This window comes from Dreissena polymorpha, chromosome 1, assembly GCF_020536995.1.
Source record: "Dreissena polymorpha isolate Duluth1 chromosome 1, UMN_Dpol_1.0, whole genome shotgun sequence".
Lineage (NCBI taxonomy): Eukaryota > Metazoa > Mollusca > Bivalvia > Myida > Dreissenidae > Dreissena > Dreissena polymorpha.
In genome coordinates, this window is record NC_068355.1 from 29,869,927 (window position 1) to 29,890,544 (window position 20,618).

Consider the following 20,618-nt stretch of genomic DNA (forward strand, 5'->3'; position numbering starts at 1 on the left):
TTTAAATTTATCAATTTAAAGCATTTAATCACAAACTTCATAACAAGCCGAAATATGTGAACAAGTCCATGTTAGTTGTTAATGATTAAGGTCGAGTTTGATACTGTATGGTATTATGTTTGTGATTAAATATTGTTTTTTTATTGTTTTTGGTAAGCTGTTGTGATCCCAGTTAAGATTGTAAACAATTTCTAATGTTTATGCATATTTCTTACAATCTATGTACCGGAACTTGGGTTTTGCCTAATTGATGTATTTTTATAAAATTTGACATAGACGGTAGGGATAGTTAAAACAAAAAATCTCGGTTAAAAGTGTGGTGACCCCCTTTTTTTATTTGTGTTTTATGATGACAACATGTAGATGAACATATTTGAGCAGTTTTGCAGAATTCTATTTGACAGAATTTTTTAAAATAACATTTTGGTGTTAAAAATAGTAAAAAAATGTTGTTTTTTTGGGGACAACATAAAAATTAACAAAATTATATTTTTTTTAATGTACCTTGTGTTCTCCATTTTTTTGGCATTGCGTTGTTTAATTAAATGGTATTTTATGTATCTCAGCTTATATAACATCTATATGTTGTCTATTTCATAGGTTATTAATTGGTTTGAGGCAATTAGAGATTTTCCAGTTTAAATGAAAAAGTACATGTTATAAAATGGTGAATAAAATCAAAACAAGGCCGGTGACCCTATATTTTTATTTCATTTTTATGCCCCCCCTTCGAAGAAAAGGGGGTATATTGCTATGCTCATGTCGGTCTGTCGTTTGGTCGGTCGGTCTATCGGTGACCGTCCACCAGGTGGTTGTCAGATGATAACTCAAGAATGCTTCGGCCTAGGATCATGAAACTTCAAAGGTGCATTAATCATGACTCGTAGATGACCCCTATTGATTTTGAGGTCACTAGGTCAAAGGTCAAGGTCACGGTGACCCGAAATAGTAAAATGGTTTTTGAATGATAACTCAAGAATGCATACGCCTAGGATCATGAAACTTCATGGGTAGATTGATCATGACTCGCAGATGACCCCTATTGATTTTGAGGTCACTAGGTCAAAGGTCAAGGTCACGGTGACCCGAAATAGTAAAATGGTTTCCGGATGATAACTCAAGAAAGCATACGCCTAGGATCATGAAACTTCATGGGTAGATTGATCATGACTCCCAGATGAACCCTATTGATTTTGAGGTCACTAGGTCAAAGGTCAAGGTCACGGTGACCTGAAATAGTAAAATGGTTTTCGGATGATAACTCAAGAACGCATATGCCTAGGATCATGAAACTTCATAGGTAGATTAATCATGACTCGCAGGTGACCCCTATTGATTTTGAAGTCACAAGGTCAAAGGTCAAGGTCACGGTGACCTGAAATAGTAAAATGATTTTTGGATGATAACTCAATAACGCTTTTGCCTAGGATCATGACACTTCATAGGTACATTGATTGTGACTCGCAGATGACCCCTATTGATTTTCAGGTCACTAGGTCAAAGGTCAAGGTCACAGTGACATACCGTAGGTTTCCACGTATAGCGCGCAGTGTTTTACCTCCAAAATTCAAATTAAAAAGCTGGTGCGCGCTATTCATTGATACAACGCTATCCTGGTTGCTAAATTGGTAAAAAATATGTTGTGTAATCGTAAATAATAAAAATGGCCGCCATGTTTTTTTCCAGAAAACTACCACCCTATAATCAGGGCTCGCGCTGTCGTTCGCCACTTAAGCCATTTGCGAAAATATTGACAATTTGGCTCAAGAAAAATCCGATTTGCGAAAATGCTAAAATCTCGTAAAATTTCATTGAAAACAGCCACCATTTTAACCCGAAACTGGTTTTCTATATTTTTGTCTTTGTTTCAATGAAAGTATTCGCAATTTGAACAGTGAACGAAAACCGGTCTGCACCTGTATCGAGACATCGCTTGACCTTATTGTTATTGAAGTGCACATGGTAGCTAGCCAATCAAAACTGAGCTCGCTTACACATGAAATGACGTTGTTGAATGAAACGTAAAAATGGGTGGAGCTATGAATACACAGTTAAAATTGTCGTCTGCAAACAAAATAGCGGCCAGTCGCAAATGTCGTATTATAAGATTAAAAATGAAAATAAGCGTGACAATAAATTTATTACATCCAAGCTGACTATCGATAAACTGTGATAATTAAATAATTAGTTGTATGTCTTCGATGTTACAACTTTCTGCAGATTTTCGATTGAAATGAAAAGGTGATAATAATTTAATTTGATCGTTTTACTTACAAACTATGCTAACTAACAGCGGCGTATTTAAATCAAAGGAAAACGTGAAAAACACGCGCGGTTTAATTTAAGTATAGTATAATCGTTCAGACTGAGGGGCCATTGTCGAAACAACAAGAAGTCGCTACTGGTAGATATGAATGCGGTAGAAGAAGTTTTGGTCGAAAATAAATTTGTTTGAATAAACTTGCGGACATTTCTTTGTTTGTGTTTTTACACTTCTTTATTGATGAATTCCGATAGGGATTGTTGTCGACAGTCCGGAGAGCAGGCAAGGGTAGGTGTGAACGAGGTCTTTTTTGCGGGTAACGGTAGGTGTGATAGCGGGTCATTTTGCACTTCGTAATTGGCAGATGTTATTGAGTAATATGTGCCACGACTTGTTAAGACGCTAATTGACATTTGAGACACTAATTGACACTTGAGAACGTGAAGATATGCAATTGCATTTTGTGTGTATAATATTGAATGTTCAACAGTGGTGTACCTCAACAACTGTATCTCTGTCTCCCATGCGACATTCAAATTTAATGGTAATGCCCATGCTTTCCCCGAGGAAAAAATCACACGATGTACACTAATTCTTATTTTCTCACGTTTTTCACGAAATGCACGTTGACAATCTTTTGCTAGAAACTTACAAAATTGTCAGAAAAGTATAGTGCTATGCAACCCATGCTCCTAGTCATAATGACGCTTCTATTTTGAATGCTTAATTAAGCTTTCCAATGCCCCAGATTGTTGGATTGTGCAATAGTAAAATGGCGGCCATTTTCGGTCCGATTTGGTGGTTTAATTGTCTTTAAATATTTTTTTTCTCAATTTTTGCATTTAAAAAACAGCCTGCGCGCTATACACGGGAGCGCGCTATACGTGGAAACCTACGGTAAAACGTATTCACACAATGGCTGCCACTACAACGGACAGCCCATATGGGGGGCATGCATGTTTTACAAACAGCCCTTGTTCATATAGTATTTGTATATAGTACTTGAATATAAATTTTGAACAAAATCTATTTGGTTGAAAAAAATCAGCAAAACTGCAGCAACACCCCTTAAGTACCAGGGACCTATACAAACAAAGGGATGTGACACTTCAATGAACCGATGAACAAGCTAACGCGTTGTTACGCAAAACGGAAACGAGATTTGCGACCCAACGAGACTTCGCGCGACGAGGCAAATTTTCACAGCCGCCATTTTGTTTGACCGAGACCGTGACAAAGCGATCAAGTCAGACTAAGATTACAAATTAATCATGTGTTGCCAACAAAGAAGTATTAATTGCAAAGGTTTGTTGAATTTGAGACATCTTATTGTTTTATTTGTTTTCGACTATGCTTTGTATTTACTAATAAAACCAACGTGGGTAGTTTCACCAAATCATGTGTATCATTATTTACACTTCCATAATCAGATAAACATGTTGTGGCTTTTTTCAAAAGGCTTGGTCAAATAAAGCTCTATACTATTCATGCTGGTATTTTTACAAACTTTACATTTCAATGCGTGTGGTGCACATTTTATTTGTATTATTTGCAAATTCATGATTTTGAATGAGCACAAAGACAATACAATTTTAGTGATTTTTTTTATTTGTTACCACTATCAGTTTGATCAACATATGTCGTGGCTCTTTTCGAAAGGCTCAGTCAATACTAGCCCTATATTTATCATTTTGGTATCTTTACAAACATTACATATCAATGCATTGTGTGGTGCAAATTTAATTTGCATTATTTGAAAAGGCATAATTTTGTATTAGCTCAAAGATTATACAATTTAAGTCATTTTTTAATTTTGTAATCACTATCAATTTGATCAAATATGTCACAGCTTTTTTCGAAAGGCTCAGTCAATACTAGCCCTATATTAATCTTATAGGTATCTTTACAAACATTACATTTCAATCCATTGTGTGGTGCAAATTTCATTTGCATTATTTGCAAAATCATAATTTTGTATAAGCTCAAAAACAAAACAATTTTAGTCATTGTTTTATTTTATAACCACTATAAATTTGATCAACATATGTCGCAGCATTTTTGTAAAGGCTCAGTCAATACTAGCCCTATATTAATTATGTTGGTATCTTTACAAACGTTACATTTCAATCCATTGTGTGAGTCAAATTTAATTTGCATTTTTTTGTCGTTTTTTTTACTTTGTAACCACTATCAATTTGATCAACATATGTCGCAGCTTTTTTCGAAAGGATCAGTCAATTCTAGCCCTACATTATTCATAATGTTAATTTTTCCTGTGTATAATTGTGTACGGTTCAATGAGCATATTTATCTTTTGTGTAAAGAGCTGTCATATTGCTTACATTTATATACTTATATTGCCATACTTATTTTTTTAATTAATATTTTTTTCTTAGGTGCGCTGAAAAGAAGCAAAAGAGGGTCTCTTGCTCTTTAGACGTAAAGTTTGAACCCGTGAAGGAAAATGTAATGATGCCAGCGAAACTTAGGCCTCAAAACCCAGGTCATTTCCACATTAAGAACTTTTAATGGTTGAAAAACATTGTGGACTTTAAATAGTGCTGACATACATGGGTGATAACAGCTATGCCAAGGACACTGATACTGATTCAACACGGAAATTTGATTCCTTTCTTTTCCTGAGACGAACCTTGACCATCCCAGCACTAAGATGATGCTACTATATTCATGTCTACTTTATTCATGTCTACTAGATAAAGCAGTGGCGACAACAAACTTCACAAGCATTCAGACTTGCCTTAGAAAAAAGAAAATTCAATCTGAATTAGTTTCAAATATTCAATGGATAAAATTAAACTGTTGCATTTTTTCATAAATGAACACATTCCAACAGTGAATATCTCTGCTAAACTCAAACGTGACTGTTAGATCTTTGATCATATTAATCAAAATTCTGTTCCCAGAACTCATTATAAATATAAATTGTTCAAACTTGTTAAAACAAGATAATTTGGTATTTAATTTTAAAATGCTTTTTGTGTATTCCTGTATGCTTTGAATAAATCTTCTGCATCACCATGTCAGGAGGAACTTCAGTCTTGTGTTGTTGAAATAATAAATAGAAAATTGTTGGTCTTATTATTTAGTTCTATTTCAGATTGCAAATAGTTACTTGTGCAAAATCTTTTCAAACGTGTTTTTTTTCACATGCTCAGTTCATGCTATTGAGTTTTTAAAATATTTTCTTTAACTGAATGTCCATTACATTTAGTAACATGAATGTATTGTTACACATACTCTTAAAATTAAATAATACCAAGATTACCAATCATGCATGAACTAATGTGTCTGTTTCAGTGATTTACTGATTTATACTGAGAAATAAAACATTAACGACTTTTATGAATTGCCTTGCCTTCAAATTCTGCTGATTTTTGTTCAATACTTGAACACGAAATCACGAAAAGACTTTCAGTACTACTATGGGTATCATGTAAAAAAAAATTGAGTCCAACAGAATAATATAATCGCATGCGAACCTTCATTGTCTCGGATGATAAAGAACAATTATACATTTTAAACTGTAAGCAATTGATAATGTTGATATTTTTCACACAGCAGAGTAACATTTTTAATTAATTAAAAGACCGGTCTTTGCTACATGCACATTTCTCCTTCATAGCCCAATACTCTTTAAGTTTCATACAGACAGGGTCTTATGTTGGAGCATTACAGCTATATTCCCTGTCTGCAAGTGTTCAACATTGTGCCACATATACTAATACACACTAGTTACAATACAAAATGTATATAAACTAAACCTAAATTACAATTACCAATTACAATTTTTTTTTCTGTTATATTTATATATAATTGCATGTTTACATGCAAATCCGCCTTCTCTTATCAGAGCTATTAAATCAGGCTCTTCTATCTCTATTATTTAATGTTCCTAAATTCTTATATCTTCCCATCACTAAGAGTTCTTTGTATAGCATATAACTTCAACAACAACTTCCCATCCATCCATAGATTTACTACATAGTGTTAAACCACTTTGTGATCTGTAAAATTTCAATTATTAATAATTATTTCCTATTTTATACATATTACATATCCTTATAATCCTTTTCTTTCAAAGAAACATAAAATTAAAGAATAATTATGTAAATTTCAACAATTAAATCACAGATCACAAAGTTTAAAAGACTCCAACAACCCTATTGCAGTATATATAATGGGTCTAGTAAAGATTAAAATTGGGCTATTCTCTCACTTTCTCTTTAATTTTAAAGCATAAAACAGCAAAATCATAATAATAATATTAATAATAATAACAATAAATCAACATCAACATAGTAGTATTAATGGATGTAATTATTCCTTCTTGTTTCATACATTTCCTAATGAAAATCTGCTTTAATTGTTTATAGTTTAAAAGTGCAAAAGAGCAGACGCAAACATTATGATTGGTTATCTCTGTCACGTCCGTGCAAGAGCAGACGCCATGTCAAGGTCGTTCTTTGTGTGAAATTTTCACCCGAAAACGGAATGACCTACTTGCATTTGCGCGAACGTGATAGAGATAGCCAATAAGAGCCATGCTTTTAAATACTGTCAACCAATGAAAACACCGCTTTCTAACAGCTTTAGGCAAGACATTGCTTATTAATTTTATTGAGTACTGCGTTTTAAACACTTTTTGAATAAGTAAAGTACAGATATTTTTAAACCAATAGATTTTTATTGAAGCACCGCATCAACACTGCAATGTATTGTTGTATTATAAATGGTACAGCCCAGTAAAATCGGGCTGACCATATTATAGCCGTTTTCGGCTTCTTAAACGTAGAGTTTTATGTTAAGCAGTGTGCTTGGGCAATGGTTTCTTACCGAAGTCCCGAGGGTAAACAACCCCATAATGTATGTACAAGCACATATGTGGGATATACAATGGCAATTGAAACCCTGAGAAACAAATGGTATTGTTACTCATCAACGCATCCGGTAATTGGGTTCCGTGTAGCATAATGCATGTTAATATTACTAATTCTTTATTTACAAGACAAACAAGGCAAAATTGAACGAATATGTATTTGTTTATTAAACAACAAAAGTCGAATATTGCGAAACAACTATCATCATAAATGAGCGAAATCGCTCGCAATCGAATGAATCGATCTGCTTTCCTTCAACTACATGAAGGTCAGTCTGGCTGCACAGGTTCTGAGCGACTCTGTTGGTAAATATTAAAATGACATGCGAAACTTTGCTGCGTCGGAGGTTAAAAGAACAATTATACATTTATACGGGCAAAAGCCCGCGAAGCGGGCGTTGACCGTTCAAACATATGGGAATTTAGACATAAAATTACATAAGAATACCACATATGGATACGTCTCAAAAAAATTTGCCACGCGACATATATTTTCGCGATGCTATTTATGAACTTGAACAAATCAAAAACACTTTGACATATGCTAAATCACATGTAAATACAAACTTCAGAAAAAGTTATATCAATGACATAATAATTCTGTAGCGAATCGCACTAAATATTCTCGCATTATTTGTTTTTCTTCGCAACCGTTCCAGAATTAGGTCATTACATAATTATCTCCCCTGAATGCTCTTGTTCAGTGGGTATAAGCCGAAGACTGGTTCACTACATATAGTAACAGTCTTCACCGAACACAATTTAGGGGAACATAACCCGTCTTTAATATATTGCCGAATCTCCGATTTCTGTCGAATTTATTTGCTTTGATCTTTTCGATATCTTATTGTTATTATTATCCTGACAAATCACAAACGCTTGTTAAAAAATTATTTGTTTTAAACACTATAGTTGGCATCTCTATTCTTCAAGTATTCTCGCGGTATTTCAATAACGACACCCTACTGTTTATGTATCAGAATTTGTGACGCATTTTCCATTCGCTCTCAGAAAGAAGTTTTACGTTTGATCATGAGCAATATTCTGGTAAGTTGTCGTTGTTACCCACCAGAAACACATTTATTCACAAATTTTTAAGATATTCAGATCTAACTTTTTAGTCTTTTAGCTTTAATTTTTAAAGTATTTTCACCTCGTCTGCTCGCACTTTACTGATATCCCAAAAGGTTACATATCACTATAAATAGTTTAGGCCTAAAACCACAAAATCCGATACCGTTGGAATTTTCGTACCACAATCTTACGTAAAAAATCTTCCAGATTCGAAATCAACAAAAAACAAGACTGTGCATTTATAAATTGTCTGCATTATTGATCAAATTTTAAGATATTTGTTGGTTTTCCGTTTTTAGAAGCAGTTCTGCCAAGGCAAGAGCTGGGCATTATACAAGCCATTATATCCAGCAAAACTGACAGTTTTGATTTACAGAAATCAACAAAGGAGGGATTCCCGAACTATCAAAATTTCCAAGCTATACACACAGTTATTATCTGTGGTGATCTTTATTGGTTCTGTTTGTTTACTTGGATGGAACATGTGTGAACTTTTATAGAACTTTGAAAAGTCTATATATGTCTATCTATAAACAAAAATCAGCTATGGTATAATAAGATCAGATGTGCAAACAATGTCAAAGGGTTGTTAAATTAACAATTTGAAGGCAATTATGCTGAAAAAATATGAAAAGTTTCCATGCAAATTTTGTCTGTATATCGACAAGTGCCTGCCGATTATTGTCAAACTAGTAATACAAAACTTACCACAAGTATGTAAAAGCACTAAGTACCAGTGATCATTTTTAGTAAGATAGTGTAATTCTAAACAGTAGCAAATAGCTTGTTTAGTAAATGCATAATGCAATTAATATGATTTCCGTTCTATTGTGTAATTAATAAATTGGTTGTTACTTGCTAATCCATGATAAATGTTTTATGGCTAGTGCTAAACCAGCAATGTTAATTTTGTAAAAGGTAATACAATAACACCACTTTGTAATTTCATATACGTAAATATTTTTGAAATGTAGGTTGATGAGTTTTACTTATTTTGTAACTATTATTTTATGTGCAAATAAATGATGTGAAGTGTTTTGTATATCCACACAATACCACATATCTTTTTATATATGTACTGTATTATGTGTTATTTGAATGTTTAAATAAAAAAATATGGATGATATAACATGATGCATTCTAATATTTGCATTCTAATTGTAACTGTAGAGCTAAGTGTATGCAGTTTAGACTGTGATTTTAGAATTGCTACAAAATGGCTAGTTTTTTAGTGGCGACACAATTTAAACTATTAAACAATAGTTTGCGAAAGAAAATTAGAAACCTGCAAGATACCTGTATTTATTAAATATTTTAATTGCGAAACAAGTATGTTGTTATGCTGTTACACATAATTATACATTGATAATAAATAAGAAGACAATTAGTGGTGTTAACGTTTCCCAACAGTAGAAATCATTCTTCTGATGAAGTCAGTGGTATGCAGACGAAAGCTCCAGGTATGGCTTTCAATACGTAGTGTGTGTTATTTGGCAGTCTAAAACTTATTGGATTAAAAAAAATCCTGTCAAATTAGTCAATCAAAATTGATTTGACACATCACATGTACTGTATGCTAAATGCAACTGCTTTAGCAAGCTGTCAAGTTGAATTGAGACATTTGATGAAACAAACTGGTTCCTGGGTAGGACCAGTACTTAGTGTCTATATGAAGTACCATGACGTCGAAAGTCTACAAGACGTACTAGGTAGAACGAGAAATGTACTTCGACGTACAGTTTTCACCGACCCTTGAGTGTTAGCCAATCAGAAGACACCTTACATCTGTTGCTTTTAGAGATATTTGACAGTGAACATAAGTATTATTATTATTTATACCAAATTATGCGACTATCGACCGCTTACTCATAGATATTGTGCGTATTTATTAAACATTATTATTATTATAATTTATACCAAATTATGCGACTATCGACCGCTTACTCATAGATATTGTGCGTATTTATTGACCTGGCGTGGCGGAATTAACCTCTGACTTATGCAAGTTATTGTTATCACAAAATACGACCAACGGAGAGGTTATAATAGATTATTTATCCCGTTAATGCTTGGTAACTGTTTGGTTACCGTTGGGAATTTCCTACACAGTAATGCACTAGATGGTCGTGATACTCCGCCCCGCATGATCAATAAATACTCACAATATGCTGAATAATTTTAATTTTAAAAAGGTAACAATTGAATCTTCTTCAAATTTGTATATAATCTATTTCAATGCATTAAATACTTGAAACTTCTATGTGTTGTTTTTTTGCCATTCTGATATTTTTATTCATTTTGTCCTCAATTAAAAAAGAGATTTTAAACATTTATTATGAATAAATCTGAAGGAAAAGCGGCTCAAGAGACTAGTGTTTTGATTGGCTGTTCAAAAAATGTGTACGTCAAAGTACAAACATGTATGTCGAAGTACAAATTGTACTTTGACGTACAAATATATACTTCGAAGTGTATTTTATATTTATGTTGACGTACAATTATTGTACTTTGACGTACATTTCTCTTTTTAACTTGTAGGTCTTCTTGACTTTCAACCCAAATGGTACGCCATAGTATGTCTTTAGGGTTATCTAAAGAATGCTCCCACTTAAGAGATCAATACAGAGACCTCCCAGTGACTAAGCCAATTAGCAGACACCCCATCCACTATACCACAGACACCGAACCAGCTATAAATTCCTGTGGCTAGAAAACAAAAAAATATAAGATGCTAGATCTTTAAGCTTGGAACATGTAACTTGTTTTAAGATTGATTTTTTTTGGATGCATTACTTAATTATTGCAACAATTATAATATTTTGAACACAATCATGTCAATATATTTATTAAAAATACATAGTTATCAAAAAAACTTAAAAAGCTTTTGCCCGTAAATTAGGTAGCACCTATAATCATATTAGTTGTTTGAACTTAACATGTCTTGATTATGTTGCTATTTAAAACAAAACATGGTAACATTTTAATTATATTAAAAGACCGGTCTTTTGTACATGCACATACTTGCGATAAACAATGGCAATTTAACCCTGGTGAAACAACGGGTAATTAATATTCAGCAAAGGGTCCGATAACTGGGTCACCGTTCGACATACTGCGTAATAATTAGACTAATTAATGATTGAGATTTAGATCAACAACGCAACAATTGAACTAATAGGTACTTGTTTATTTAAGATAATATAATTTGAATCCGAAAAAACGTAACCCGCTTAATAAGCAAAATCCCTCGCAATCGATATTGTGTAGCCGCATTATCGCTACACAGGGACCAATCGATCGAGATTATCAAATCCCGCGCAACGGTTTATTTTGCGTGCTGTAACGGGATATCGCGAGGTTGCTAATCCCTTTGTTTGTATAGTTCCCTGTTAGTACTGTGCTTTTGTTGAAATCTCACTGCAAAAACCTGGGGGTGCTTGCGTTCGGGTAAATGAGATTTTCTTAGAAGTTGCAAGACATATATTTTTTATTCCAATGTCCAAAAGAAGCCATGTTCATATTTAAATTAAAACTAGGCTTGCACAATCTAAAATAAAGCAAAGAAGGGAAAAATGCTATAACATTTGGCGGTTTCATTATGGGTCTCTATGGCAGCATTGGCATTTGATTTAGTGTAAAATAACCTCAAACATAAATTAAACGTATACGAAGCCGTCAGTCAATTGAACGCGTATTTGTGTACCGAATCAACCCACTAGTAGTTTTATCAATTAGAAAAGTAAGAGAATGTTACCTTTTCATCTGGAAACTGTTTATTTGATTGTTAGATTGGTAGACGATTTCCCGCAAAATGTTATAAATTAACCTCCTTTTGAAGAACGTTGCTTACATCTTTAACAAGTAATAATATTTAAGTCGAGACGGCAAGTTGAGTCGATCTTGGTCTGGTGCCCAGCTTCTATTGTAAACAAATAGAAGTCTGGCATGAGCGGAATAATGGCCGACGCGATGATAATAGTAAGTTAACCAAATATTTTTAAAAAGTGGTTCGTCGGGCTCTCATTCATTTTTCAATCGAGATGCATATATTTCATTCTGTAAACGTTCTTCCTTTTTTTCGAGTTCTTCCGCATATAAGAGTTAATTAATGTTCCATAACCTGAGTATGTTTCGGACAAGTACACAGATAGTGTTATTTCGGATGTCTGAGTAAGTTTGTAACATACTGTATTTCTGACGTATGTTTGAGTAGTGTGACAAATATGAATGCATTGCGGTGTGGTTATCTTTGATTAACATTGCATCTTTATGTATTCAGGCCTTTTTCCAGTTTAACCACAGTCGAATTTCAGACCTGCTTTTCCCAGATTAACAAAAATGCTTCTAAAAATCTTTTCTAAACTCCATTAAAAATGGTTCATGGTTTTCAAGACTAAGTTATTTTATTAATTCATAAATCATATTTCAGATGGATCATACTTATATAAAAGGGGAGAGAGTGTCTGGGTTTCAAGTGATCGGGAGTAGGTCTGGCCCAGATCACATATACAGTTCCTGTGCCCCCAAAGACTCAAGTACCCCTCCGAAACGAGGAAGCAAGAGGGCAGTGTCAACTCCCACAGGACAAACACCTACACATGAACCTAAAAGGATTGAACTGGTGATTATTTTTCACTTTCTAGTACTACTTTCTTTTCTATAATAATTCAATTGTATTTTTATAATTGTGAAATCTCTTCAACCAATTGTAAAATTTGTTAAACACACAAAATATAACTTATTAAGTACCATCATTTGGTAAATATACTATCTTTTAACATAGGCTTGCTTATTAGAACACTGTCTTGTTGTTTATTTATTTTATTTATGCCATTAATATTAAGTTCTTTGCATTAGGACATGGGCTAAAATTTTAATTCAAAGATCAAATAAACCACTCTTCATTCATATAAACTATTTAAGCAAAAGCCCATCAATCATTTTTTCATCTTTGCCATTACACACTCAACTTTTCATGTTTCATCGCTGATCTAGGATGAAAAAACCAGACACAACAAATGGTCCCTTGATGAGACATCCTTTCTGAGAGAATACAGTCAGACATTACGAAAAGATGGCGAGTCAGAAAACAGTTTCTGGAACAACTGCGCAATTGCAATGAACAACATGTTTGGTGGAAAAAACAGAACAGGTAAATAATGATTCTTAAACAGTGATAACATTAGTATATTTTCCTTATTTTGCTGGCATGGCACTCAATTTTTAATTTATGTATGATATAATGTCATATGAATCATGCTTATTAAATTGAATTTAGAAAACTGTCATTACTATATGTCATAAGCTGTACATATGTCTTTAATGACTAGGCCAGGCCCCAGTATCTGTTGACTGTGGTTCATTTGTGCAGTAAAGCAGTTATTGTTAAAGGTTATTATTTGATGTAGTTATAGTAGGTATGGTCTTTGTTTCATTGCAGACTTAATTACTGTGTACTCATCTCATTTGCTTTATATAGGGAAGTCCTGCAAGATGGCAGCCTGGCGGTTAAATCTTTCTGGTACATGTAACAGCACCATGTGTACTTCTGTTAATGAAGACTTTGTGGATTTTACGCCGCTGTCAGAGACAAAAGGAAACAATGTGGGAACCCAGACTGATTTGTCTTTTAATAATAAGCAAAGGCAAGTAAAATTTAATTCTGAAAGTTAATTTGATGATATTGTCTAAAACAATATACAGCTAGGAAATCAGTTACCCACCCAAGTGGTGAAGTCATTGTTCACCCAATTATTTTCTCAAAAATGCATTGTTTAAAGGCTGTTTTTGAACCCGTTAAATTTTTATTTCTGTTTTAACTGAAAGCTGCTTATATTATAACTTTATACTGCCTTGTTTGATTAATAGTCTTTAATTACCATTACCATATTTTATCAGAAGCTCATTCTCATAATTGTGAAAATTGCACTATTAAAAATAATTGTCCCAGACTTTGAAATTTGTATCCAATATCTTTATAAATTTGATATTCAAATACTGAAGAAGAATATCTCCCAGCTGATTTCACGAGTCATGACAGAGTTCTTCCCCTGGATGAAGTTCGCAAAAGAAACGGCAAACAAACCAATTCTAGGCGAGTTTGCTAACTTTCCAGAGTTTAGAAGAAAAAATCAAGTCATTCCTCTCCCAGTGATGTCGAAAAATGAACAGAAATATTCAGATGTGGTAGAAATACTAGACTCCTATGAAAATCTTGTAATATCTGTTTGCAACCAGGCAAATGTTGAAGCAATGGAGGTGCACATTGGTGGAGACCAACTCACTCGAGAAAGATTTTCAGGAGCTAAGCGCTTAAGAGCAGCAGCACTTACTGAAATGGAGAGATTTCACCATTTGACACCAATTACATTTGAGCTTTTCCATTTACAGATGTCTGTTCTCACTTTGTTTTATCAACAACTCTATAATACAACAAACACAGAGCCCTTCACACTCCATGCACAAAAGATTCGTCTGCTTCGAACAGATGCTGATGGTAATGACGTTAAAAACCATTATAATCATTGCAAAGAGCTGGCAGTATCTTTTATCAAATCGTACATAATTGAGGCAGCATGTGAGCAATTTGGCATTAATGACTACAATACTGTTCCTGATATTCATCTGCCGAATGATGATGACTCAGTCTCCTCTTGGCTATTGGAAGTAGTTCAACCAGTTACAGAAAAAATTCTCGATGCTTGTAAACTTGATAGTGACTTGGACCATGGATACTGTGACAAAGCATCTGACTATGCGAACCTTGTTCTACAACTAGGTGTTCTGTTCATGGAATTGAATGATGTGGTAAAATACCCAGACAGAGATAGATTACTGGCAGTCCTGAAAATACTTATGGTCATCTTAAAAGGACATAACACCAGATCGAAGTATGCTCTTGAAATTCTTCGTTTATTGTGTCAGCAATTTGCTTTGTTAAGTGAGAGTCAGGCATATTCTAGTTTGTATGGAATGTTTGTTAATACTGGGGGGAAACTTGATACAAACAGTCCAGCTGATTTAGAAATGGAACACCTGGTTAGATTGACAAAAGGTCATCTGAAAGCGATGTGTTCTAACAAGTCCGAGTCTTCAGTGCGGAAACGAAGTTGTGCATTTTATGGTATGAAGAAAATCTGTGACAACTTTGATGAACAAACAAAAGTTGTTCATCGTGCTCAAAAGCACAAAGTGTTGTCATCTGTTGAAGATGAAAAGGCAATTATTAAAGACCTGAGAAAAGTGAGGCCATTTCAGCATGTGTGTGGAAGACAAATTGCTTCAATGAAGCACTGTCCCAAAAATCCGGTAAAGAAGATTAACACGGAAGAACTGCACAAATGGATTTCTCAGAACCAAATTAAGTTTTATTATGAAATTGGACGTTAAGCAATATGGTAACATTGTTATGCTTAATAGTTCTGAACTCTTTATTCAAATTACATAGAATGTTTAAATTTTACAAACATTTTTATAGACAAGGATTTTTTATTACAGAAACTGTTTCCCATAAGGCCGAAAAAAACAATCTTGTTTCTGGTCACCAGATTGACCCTCTTTTTTCTATTCCCACCCAATCTTTTTGATTGACACTTTCTTTAAATATGTCAAAAGTCAATTATTTATAAATAAGTTCTTTTTAAGGTATATTTGATTTTTTTTTAAGTAAAATAAGCATAGAAGCACAATTAAGAACAGAACAGACCTTTATTAGGTAACTTATACTACATGGTATATCGTTATAATCAAATGTTAATTTATAATCATAAATCACGAAACTCCCGTACCATTCTCACACATTTTCACCCATACGCACTTTCATTACTAACATTTGCATTAAGTCAACATAGAATATATAAATTTTCATCAAACATAAATGATAAAAAAATCAACCTAATCAAATATATTTAAGATATCTAAAATATTCGAGGACAGACTTTCCTAAAAAGATGTGAAAATTCAATTAATCAACAAATCTTATTTTTAATAAAACTATTATTTTTTGCAGAACAGATTAAGCCAAATTTAAGACTTCAATCTTTACAGTGAAGAAAAAAAAGTAAATGATGCAGATAGTGTATATCACGAATCAATACTTAACAATAAATACACACAAAGTGTATATAAAATAATAAATGTACTTAAATGTTTCAAGAAGGTCCTATTCATATAGAACCGGTAAATTACTTTAAAAAATTCATTTACAAGATTTAAGCTTATGCTTTAACAATGAAAAAGTTAAAACAAATATACTATACTCGCTGCTATTTAAACAAAAATTCAAAGACATATTATGCATAAATAACAAGATTTAACTATGTGTTAGCAATGAAATCAATAAAAAAATAACAATCTTATGATTTATAGTTTAAAAAATAAAATGTCACGCTACATGTTAAACAGATAATACTTTGCAATATGAAACAAATAAAAAACATGGTTTAAATTTGATACAAATACTATACTTTTTTGTAACAAAGTCTAAATAAGAATATAACTTTATATGTTGTTAAAAATGGCAATATGAATGTTAAGAATGAGTTGCAGATACACTATTGAACCAAGATTGATTAAAAACATCTACTACTTGTTGCCTAAAAATATGCCCGTACATATTTTGGAAAACTCAACTATCTGCCGAAGAAGTTTAGTGAGCTATTCAAAACTATCCCTCAGTAATTATTTACATTATTAACATTTTTTTTTGTGGAGAGGAAAAACCTTACCTTCCATCCAACAGTTAGGAAAAACACCAGATTTCAAAAGGGCATTAAATAAATTAGGTGAGAGGATAAGATATCAAATGATTCTACAAAATATCTTGTTAAGCAGTACAATCATAAAATACAATTTTATCATCCAAAAATAAAAATAAAAACAGTTGCCAACTAACCAACCCTATTTTAAGGGGATGGTGTAACCAGCAACAGTAATTGTAATAAAAATTATAAAAAATAGTGCTTACGAGTCATGGTGAAGTTTAAGAAAACTAAGCTATGTATGCTTTTAGTTAGCTGACAGTTTACTAAAATCATATTCTATCCCCAGTTCATTATTGCACAAATCACAACAAATTGAAAACTGTTTGACTTCCTGAGTTTCAAAACCAAAATACTGGTTAACTAAACTTCTTCGGCAGATAGTTGAGTTTACACAATAGTCCTTCATTTCTCTGGTCATATGTTCAGATGCAATGTCTGATTTGTTAAAGAAGAGAATGGCCAGGGCATCATCATGGCTTCTTCCTGCTCTGCCGATCTCTTGTATATAAGCTGCAAATATAATGTGTGTATATATTAGTGTTTTTCCCAGGCCCTCTTAGCGTGGCGATGTGCCATGCCGCCCTCCCGGAACGCCACCCTATTCAAAGGCAGAACTCGCCACGCGCCCTTATCGATAAGATCTTTATTGCCTTATGACCTTATTTGTCTTCAACTTAATGATAAATGTTGTAATCACATTATAATTGATAAGTAAAAATAACCTATACAAGTATACCCATAGCCGTTATCATTGATAAGTAATTATATATAACAGTATTTTCATAGCTTAAAAGGAACCACGCGTATCTTTGCCTTTTTTTGCATAAACGGCGCGTTAAAATACCCTTTTTGAATTTACTGCAACATGGCCCTTCGCCCTCCTGGGAAAAACACTATATATGAAGATTTTCAAGATATTCATTGGTTTACAATTGTACATTTTGGTAAAAATATTAGGAAAATTGTTTCTAGTTTTAGGAAAACTTTGTTAAAAGGTAATAAACAGCTCCAGAAAAAATTAGGATTATATGTGACATTATGTGTTATGTTTGAGCTGAGAGCACAGAATAGAACTTAAAACACAAAATAAAATCATTTAAGCTTGGGTCAGTACTGAGGTCAGTTTGTTTGCATCAGCAGATCAAAACTTTATTAACTTGTTTGTGCTCAATGCTCAATTCTGTGCTCATTGCTCAAACTTCAAATTGTTTTGTTGACTTTTATATCTAATATTGGAGCTTAATTATGCTAACATTATGACCAATGTTGTTGAATGCTGTGTTCGTTACACTACTTTTGGTATAATACTCAAAGCATTTCAATGTTGATAAATATCTATGAAATAAACTTTTTTGAAATTGTTTACTATCTTTAAATACCTAAACTTACTTTCTAAGGAAGTAGGAGGTCCAGCATGAATCACCCTCTTAACATGCCTCAAATCTGCACCCATGCCTAGAGCCACAGATGCAATTATCAGTCGGATCGTAGACCTTTCAGTCTGTAACGTCTCAACAATATGTTTCTTCAACTGAAAATTATTGAAAAGAAACAACATATAAATACTTTGCATGTTGATGGCTCAAAGATAAAACTAGATCCATTCATAATAAAACATCAACCTTACTAAATAGTTTCTGACAAGTAACAATTAAACTAGTGTCATATTTACTGAAACTACATATTTAAAATATGTAAATTGGGCAATTTAGAAAAACAAAATAATGCAATTTTATACTATGATTGATTTTCATATTACTGACTGTATTTTTGTAAACCTAATAATACAACATCGTACCTTCCCATCAGAGCCTTCCATAGATGAATGGTACATCATGACTCTTGCAGTTTTCTCCGATGGTTTTCCTGAGTAGAATTCATCACCAAGTATTTGCTTTGCAAGTTCATATCCATAACCAATCCAATTAATTGTCTTACAATATACAATAGTTATTTCAAAATTATCAATCTCACTCTTCAGTTGTTGCAAAACCGGTACAAATATATAGTCATATGGTGTAAATGAGGTATTCCCTTTGGAGTTTGGACTAGGACGATTCATAACGACCATCTTAATGTTGTCTTTTGCAGGGCTAGCACTTACAACTTCATAGTTAGTCAAATGCAGACATTTTGCAATTTCAGTTTGACCTGCTTTTGTTATTGTTGCTGACAAAGCAAGAATTGGGCAACTTACAAGAGACTTCAGTTGGTATATTCTTTTAAAGTCCTTCCTAAATTCTCCGCCCCATTCAATAACACAATGAGCCTCGTCGATTACAAGAAACTTGTTATAATCTTGAAATTTAACAGAGCGAAATAGTTTGTTCACTTCAAGAGAGTTTAAAACAGTCTCTGGATGAAAGAAAAAATATTTGGTAATTGATAAGTCAACAGTGTCTATACTCATAGACATAGAAAAAGATTGTCCATAGAGTTTCAGTATTTGCTGTTCTATTATGGCATTTAAAGGCACAATAACAATCACAATACATTTTGGAACAATAAAAGGTAAAATTTCGTAAATTAATGATTTGCCATAACCAGTGGGTAGAGCACAGATGCAGTCTTTTTTTGATAATAATGTTTGTACTGCTTTAAACTGTAGTGGTTTGAGCTCTGATATATTAGTTTGGAATTCTGAACAATATTTCTGCAAAGCATCTGTAATTGACTGGCTGTTTATAACCTGAAAAAAAGAAGAAAGAAGTGTAGTGTCAGGGCTAGTCTAAATAGTAAAATATTAGACCTTTGTTACACAGGATTATTATCCCACCATGGAAAATTACAAGCATCTCGATTTAAGCTCAGTCGGTAGTCATAATAGAATAATGATGATCACAGGTTTTAGTCCCGCACATGTCATTTTCTTCCTCTTGTGTATTATCCGAAATTACATTTTCCATTAATTTATCCGAAAACTATTCAACTTATGAAGAATGAAATATCTCATACAAAATCAATCGTTCCGTGAAAATGATTCATACCATTGAAATAATTAATTATAATACTGATCGGGAAATAAATACTTTCAAAACGAACCACCTTTTAATATTTGCTATTTAACTTACTATTTCCATCGCGTCCGCCATTACTTCGTCTGTGCCTGACTCTTTGTATACAAAGGGGCAGGTAATCCAGACTAAGTCGATCTCAACTGAAATGAAATTTAAAGGGACCTTTTCACAGATTTTGGCATGTATTTAAGTTCATCATTAAATGCTTTATATTTATCAATTTAAACATTGGATCTAAAAAGCTGCAATAAAAAACAAGAATAAAATTTAAAAAAGAAAAAGAAAAAAGTAACCCTCAACAAGGCTCGAACCACTGACACAATGAGTAAAAGTCTAAGGCTTAGACCACTCGGCAATCCGTGCTGATAAAATGAATAATGTATTTTATACTTCATATAGCAATCCTCGTAGTGCCACACAATATAACGACAACAACAGAACTATCCAAAATAGTAAATCGTTTCGCGTTGCAACGCTTTATTATTTTCAGGTTTGTAAACCGTCAAAAGATTCAAATATTGGATTTTTAGAGCCTGTTAAATGTTCAGTATTACCGTTTCCTCACAAATATCATAACTACAACGAACATTTGCGTATCTGAAACC

General features: G+C 33.1%; 3 protein-coding genes across 4 annotated transcripts; 2 read left to right on the forward strand and 1 right to left on the reverse strand.

Moving 5' to 3' along the window:
- The first annotated feature begins 12,131 nt into the window (after positions 1-12,131).
- Positions 12,132-14,165, forward strand: LOC127874833 (uncharacterized). Of its 2 annotated transcripts, none has more exons than XM_052419479.1 (4): positions 12,132-12,212; positions 12,664-12,855; positions 13,230-13,386; positions 13,714-14,161. In XM_052419479.1, the coding sequence occupies exons 1-4, from the start codon at positions 12,180-12,182 to the stop codon at positions 13,905-13,907; spliced, it is 576 nt and encodes a 191-aa protein (XP_052275439.1). In that variant the 5' UTR covers positions 12,132-12,179; the 3' UTR covers positions 13,908-14,161. The 2 variants fall into 2 exon arrangements, with proteins under 2 accessions (XP_052275439.1, XP_052275431.1); XM_052419471.1 differs by lacking the exon at positions 12,132-12,212 and adding an exon at positions 12,217-12,334 and having other exon boundaries at positions 13,714-14,165.
- A 102-nt stretch (positions 14,166-14,267) lies between these two features.
- LOC127864386 (uncharacterized) lies at positions 14,268-16,160 on the forward strand. The gene has a single exon (XM_052404057.1). The coding sequence runs from the start codon at positions 14,268-14,270 to the stop codon at positions 15,621-15,623; it is 1,356 nt and encodes a 451-aa protein (XP_052260017.1). The 3' UTR covers positions 15,624-16,160.
- A 21-nt stretch (positions 16,161-16,181) lies between these two features.
- LOC127874814 (putative ATP-dependent DNA helicase Q1) lies at positions 16,182-20,135 on the reverse strand. The gene is made up of 4 exons (XM_052419451.1): positions 20,068-20,135; positions 18,795-19,685; positions 18,386-18,527; positions 16,182-17,506 (listed from the first exon to the last, which is right to left on the reverse strand). The coding sequence occupies exons 1-4, from the start codon at positions 20,086-20,088 to the stop codon at positions 17,241-17,243; spliced, it is 1,320 nt and encodes a 439-aa protein (XP_052275411.1). The 5' UTR covers positions 20,089-20,135; the 3' UTR covers positions 16,182-17,240.
- Between the last annotated feature and the right edge of the window lie 483 nt (positions 20,136-20,618).